Source organism: Scyliorhinus canicula, chromosome 18 (assembly GCF_902713615.1).
Source record: "Scyliorhinus canicula chromosome 18, sScyCan1.1, whole genome shotgun sequence".
In the NCBI taxonomy this organism is placed as follows: domain Eukaryota; kingdom Metazoa; phylum Chordata; class Chondrichthyes; order Carcharhiniformes; family Scyliorhinidae; genus Scyliorhinus; species Scyliorhinus canicula.
The window spans coordinates 100,801,015-100,807,014 of NC_052163.1; the positions used below are offsets into that span (position 1 = coordinate 100,801,015).

The following is a 6,000-nucleotide window of genomic DNA, read 5'->3' on the forward strand; positions in this document are numbered from 1 at the left end:
GTGACGGTGGCACTGAGGATTTGGGGGCAGTGGAGAAGGCAGTGGCATAGGCAGGAGGAGGGGGCCTCAGTGTGGACCCCGATACGGAATAACCACAGATTTGCTCCGGGTAGGATAGATGGGGGGTTTCAAGGCTGGTATGGGCAGGCATTAGAAGAATGGGGGACCTGTTTATAGACGGGACTCCAGTGCAGGCGCTGGAGGAGAAGTTCGGCCTGCCCCGGGGAATGCGTTCAGGTACCTCCAGGTTCGGGACTTTCTTAAAAAGCAGCTGGGGACATTTCCGCTGCTGCCCCCACGTAGGATACAGGACAGGATAGTGTCTGGTATCTGGGTAGGGGAGGGGAAGGTGTCGGACTATATCAGGAGCTGCAGGAGGTGGCGGAAGCCCCAGTGGAGGAACTGAAGGGCAAGTGGAAGGAGGAGCTGGGCGTGGAGCTGGATGAGGGCCTGTGGGCTGATGCCCTGGGCAGGGTAAATTCCTCCTCATCATGTGCCAGGCTCAGCTTAATTCAGTTTAAGGTGGTGCATCGGGCTCACATGACGACGGCGAGAATGAGTAAGTTCTTCGGGGTGGAAGGCAGCTGTGCGAGATGTTCAGGTAGTCCGGCGAACCATGCCCATATGTTTTGGGTTTGCCCGGCGCTTAAAGAATTCTGGCAGGACTTTGCGAGGGTTATGTCCAGGATTTTGGACACTCGGGTGCAGGCGAGTCCAACAATAGTGATCTTTGGGGTGTCAGAGGATCCGGGAGTGCAGGAAGCGAAAGAGGCTGAGATGTTGGCCTTTGCCTCCCTGGTAGCCCAGAGATGGATCTTGTTAATGTGGAGAGACTCAAACCCCCGAGCGTGGAGACCTGGGTTAGTGACATGGCTGGGTTCCTCAGCCTGGAGAGAATAAAGTTTGCCTTGAGAGGGTCCTTGATGGGTTCCCCCGGCCGTGGCAACCTTTCCTTGACTTTCTAGGGGAGCAGTAAAGTGTCAGCAGCAGCAGCATCCCGGGAGGGAGGGGGGCTCAGGTTGGGGGGGGGGGGGGGGGGGGGGGAATCGTCGATATAATGTGAACTTTGTTTTGTATAAAGATAACACCCACCTTGTTTTGTTTAATAGTTCTCCTTTATTTTTGTTATGTAAAAACGTTAGTTGGAAAAAGCTTTAATAAAAACATTTATTTAAAAAAAAGGAGTTAATGGACTAGAAGGAAGCCCCAATAGAAGTTAAACCGGAAGTGGAAGGATGAGCTTGGGGAGGGGGGGGGGTTGTGGGAGGAGGCTTTGAGCAGGGTGAACGCCTTATTCAATTCACGGTCGTGCATAGGGCACATATGACGATGGCCAGGATGAACACATTCTTTGAGGGGGTGGAGGATAGTTGTGGACAGTGCGCGGGGAGGCCTGTGAACCATTTCAACATGTTTTGGGCATGTCTGAAGCTGAATGGGTTCTGGCAGAGATTCGCAAATGTTATGTCTGAGGTGCAGGGCAGCACGGTGGAGCAGTGGGTTAGCACTGCGGCCTCACGGCGCTGAGGTCCCAGGTTCGATCCCGGCTCTGGGTCACTGTCTGTGTGGAGTTTGCACATTCTCCCTGTGTTTGCGTAGGTTTCACCCCACAACCCAAAAATGTGCAAGCTGGTTGGATTGGCCACACTAAATTGCCCCTCAACAAAAAATTTTTAAATAAAAATTTTAAAAATGTCTGAGGTGCTGAAGGTGAAGGTGAGACATGGCGGTATTCGGAGTGTCGGAAGACCCAGGAGTCCATATGGCGAGAGAGGACGATGTCTTGGCCTTTGCCTCCCTGGTAGCCTGGAGATGGGTTTTGTTGGAGTGGCGGGACTTGGGGATGCTGAAGCCGGGGATGTGGGTGAGCAACTTGGTGGAGTTCTTTAGGCTGGAAAAAATTAAGTTCCCCTTGAGATGGTCAGTGGATGGGTTTACCTAGAGATGGGAGCCATTTATCGACTTCTTCAAGGACAGTTACGATGTCAGTAGGGGGGGGGGGGGGGGGGGGGGGGGGGGGGGGATAGAGGGGTTAAAATGGGGGAGACAGGATGGGTGGAGGGGAACGGCAGGGAGGGTGAGGTGGTTGGGTGCTATTATTTGTTATGAAGTTTCCTGGTTGTTCTTATTCCATTTTTGGTTGTGTTTAATGTATATAGAAGTACCTTAATAAAAACATTTTTTGGTTAAATCTTGAGCTTTGGCGAATTTGGAATCAAGCTCTATAGATGAGTATTGAGATATAGAGAGATTGATATCGAGCTATAGAAAGTTTGGAATGGAGTTGTAGAGTTGGGTATTGAGCTATAGAGTTGGGTATCAAGCAATAGAGAGATCTGTATTGAGCTATAGAGAGTTGACTATGGGGCTACAGAGAGATGCATATTGAGCTATAGTGATGAGTAACTGAGGTATAGAGGGATGGGTATTGAACTATATATAGCATGATGCATATTGAAGAAATAACATAGTCCAAAATATTGTTACTCTTCCAGTTGTTTCTAGGGTGAACATCAGCAATGACTAACACCCTGGAGGAATTTATATTTCACAGAACAACCAATGCAAAAGTAATTAACGTCAGAGCTACGAATATCTTTAAAAAGATGATGCCTTTCCCTTTGCTGCCCCCGTGGGGGTAAGGGATAGGGTGCTTTCGGAGGTGTGGGTCGGGGATGGGAAGGTGTCTGACATCTACCAGGTGATGCAGGAGGTGGAGGAGGTGTCGGTAGAGGAGCTGAAGGATAAGTGGGAGGTGGAGCTGGGGGAGCAGATTGAGGAGGGGACATGGGCGAATGCCCTGGGGAGGGTGAACTCCTCCTCTTCATGTGCGAGGCTTAGCCTCATCCAGTTCAAGGTACTGCACAGGGCTCATATGTCCGGGACGAGGATGAGCAGGTTTTTTGGGGGTGAGGACAGGTGCATTAGGTGTTCAGGGAGCCCAGCGAACCATGCCCATATGTTTTGGGCATGCCCGGCACTGGGGGAATTCTGGCAGGGGGTGGCGAGGACGGTGTCGAGGGTGATAGGGTCCAGGGTCAAGCCAGCTGGGGACTCGCAATATTTGGGGTTGGGGTGGAGCCGGGAGTGCAGGAGGCGAAAGAGGCCGGTGTTTTGGCCTTTGCGTCCCTAGTAGCCCGGCGGAGGATCTTGTTGCAATGGAAAGATGCGAGACCCCCAAGCGTGGAGACCTGGATCAATGACATGGCGGGATTCATTAAGCTGGAGAAGGTCAAATTCGCCCTGAGGGGGTCGGTACAAGGGCTCTTTAGGCGGTGGCAGACTTTCCTCGACTTTCTGGCTCAACGATAGGGAACTAGGTCAGCAGCAGTGGCTACCCGGGGGGGGAGGGGGGGAAGGTGGGGGGGTTCAGGGGGTATTGTTTATGTTAATTTAACTTATTTTTAATTTATTTTGTTGTTCATCAGGTTTGGGGGGGCTCGTTTTATGCGTTGTTACAGGTCCGGGGGGGTGTTTATTATTGTTATTATTATTGTTTTGTTGTTATACATTTTTCAAAAATTTCAATTAAAATTATTTTTTTTTTTTTAAAAGATGCCTTGTCAGAAGCTGCCTGACATTCTCTGTATTGCCCCAATCTTCTGTTGTTATTTCAGATTCCCAGCATCTGCAATATTTTGTTTTTGTGGTGTTTTTTTTAAAGAAGACCTAATCACTTACGGCATATGTGTGATCTAGCTTCGGGCCAGGTGGGACACAGCTTGCAAATTGGTAAATGAAGGGATGCAACCCCAGGAATAATACCAAAATTGTTAGGTAGGTAGAGGTGCAAAAAGCAACAAAACAAAAACGAGCAGAGAACAAGAAGGGTTTGAACAAAGGAAATGCTCCAGGGAAAGTGGCTTTTCCCAGAATGTGTCCCTGTATACCAGAACCTAATAATCAGCAACTCCCCTTATACACAGGATATATATTTTGGAGACAGGTTACATATTCAAAAACAGCTTCTTTCCCGCTGTTACCAGACTCGTAAACAACCCTCTTATGGACTGATCTGATTAATACTACACTCCTGTATGCTTCACCCGATGCCGGTGTCTATGTATTTACATTATGTACCTTGCATTGCCCTATTACGTATTTTCTTTTCACGTACTAAATGATCTGTTTGAGCTGGACATAGAAAAATACTTTTCACTGTACCTTGTTACACATGACAATAAACAAATCTAATCCAAGGTTATGAAGGCTAGGGGATTCAGCACTGCACGTCTGCAGCATCTTTTTTATGGGCGGTACAGTAGCACAGTGGATAACACTGTTGCTTCACAGCTCCAGGGTCCTAGGTTTGATTCCCGGCTTGGGTCACTGTCTGTGTGGAGTCTGCTTGTGTTCTCCCCGTGTCTGTGTGGGTTTCCTCCGGGTGCTCCGGTTTCCTCCCACAAGTCCCAAAAGACGGGCTGTTAGGTAATTTAGACATTCTGAATTCTCCCTCTGTGTACCCGAACAGGCGCCGGAGTGTGACAACTGGGGGCTTTTCACAGTAACTTCATTGCAGTGTTAAAGTAAGCTTACTCATGACAATAAAGTTTATTATAAAGTGTTGGGTCGTTTTACCGTGTTTAAGGCCCTAGATAAACTCATGTTGCTGTTTGCATCAGAATTGTTTACCACAGGAGGGAAAAAGGAGAAATGTCAGGAATTAAAAGCCCCCCCCCCCCCCCCCAAGTGTGCAATTATATTACTGAGGTAGGATTTGACTGGAAATCTGAATTCCATGCATGAGATTCCTGCTGAATGCTCCCGGGGTCCAGGAGAGGTGTAAACTTGCTTAAATCAGCATTATTTGCTAACTTTTCAAACTTGCTTGTTTGAATTTTATTCTGGCGATGGTGAATCCCACAGGTTTGCGGCGCACACGGGCAAATGCGCACACTCACCTGATGAAGGAGCTGCGCTCCGAAAGCTGGCGATTCCAAAATAAAACCTGTTGGACTTTAACCTGGTGTTGTAAGACTTCTTACTGTGCCCACCCCAGTCCAACGCCGGAAATAAAGATGCTCGAGATAGTGTTTAACAAAAGAAAAAAAACATACCCTCAGCTCCTGTTCCCCCTCGCTGATACTGACACAGTTGTGGTTCTTGTGTTTGCCCACGACAGGGCAGAGACAGCAGATGCACACTTTGTCATCCTTGCAGTAAATCTCCAGCAGTTTCTTGTGCTCTATGCACTTCCATGTGGACATGTCTGCAGTGGGGTCAATGAGTGGGTGGTTTTTAAACACAGCATTCTCCCTGTGGTGTTTGAGGTGCTTGGAGCACATCGAGGCTTCGCATTTCAGGCAGGTTTTGACAGCTGTCAGCTTCTTCCTGGTGCAGTAGTTACAGGGTAAAGCAACCGGGGTCCCGTTCACTGCCTGGTATTTCAGGGCGATGTTGGCCAGCTTGAAATTCCTCTTCAGAACAGGCCTCTCGCTGTAATTTGCTCGGCACTCCGGGCAGGAGTAAGTGCCTGACTCTGGGTCCCTCCAGGACTCCTCAATGCAAGCTCGGCAAAAGCTGTGCTTACAGTTCAGTATCACCGGGTCGGTGTAGATTTGGAGGCAGACAGGGCAGGTTAGCTCTTCCTCCAGCCACTCCGGGGGCAGAGCAGCCGCCATCGCCTTACCAGGAAGAATAGAAACTGAAACTGAAACCGTGGCACTCCTGGCACGGAACATAACCGCCTCGGAGAGACCATTGCAAACGAGGGAGAGGACAGTTTTTATTTCAAAGCGGAGCCTCTGTTATCTCAATTGCAATTTCATCCAGTGTTTCAAATTGGGGCATTTTCTTTCTCGCAGACAATGAAAGGCGTCGCTTTCTTCAAAACGGTGACTGTGCCTGGAATGAATAAGGCTGGTTGTACTCCCAGTCTCCCCTGTTTGTGTGAACAGAGCGAGCACAGTCACTGCCTATCCATCTGACTGTGTATTTTTGAAAAGATTTCAGTGCCTTGCCAAAGTCCCCTGGTGGGTGCAGGCAAATCAGGACCGATCT

At 49.0% G+C, this 6,000-nt stretch overlaps 1 protein-coding gene across 1 annotated transcript in view; it reads right to left on the reverse strand.

Annotated features, from left to right (window-relative positions):
* LOC119953559 (E3 ubiquitin/ISG15 ligase TRIM25-like) overlaps window positions 1-5,650 on the reverse strand; it is a 48,686-nt gene extending 43,036 nt beyond the window's left edge. The window contains exon 1 of the mRNA XM_038777946.1: window positions 5,058-5,650. Within this exon, the coding sequence (XP_038633874.1) occupies window positions 5,058-5,621 (564 nt within the window). The 5' untranslated portion in view covers window positions 5,622-5,650. The remainder of the gene's footprint in view (window positions 1-5,057) is intronic.
* Between the last annotated feature and the right edge of the window lie 350 nt (window positions 5,651-6,000).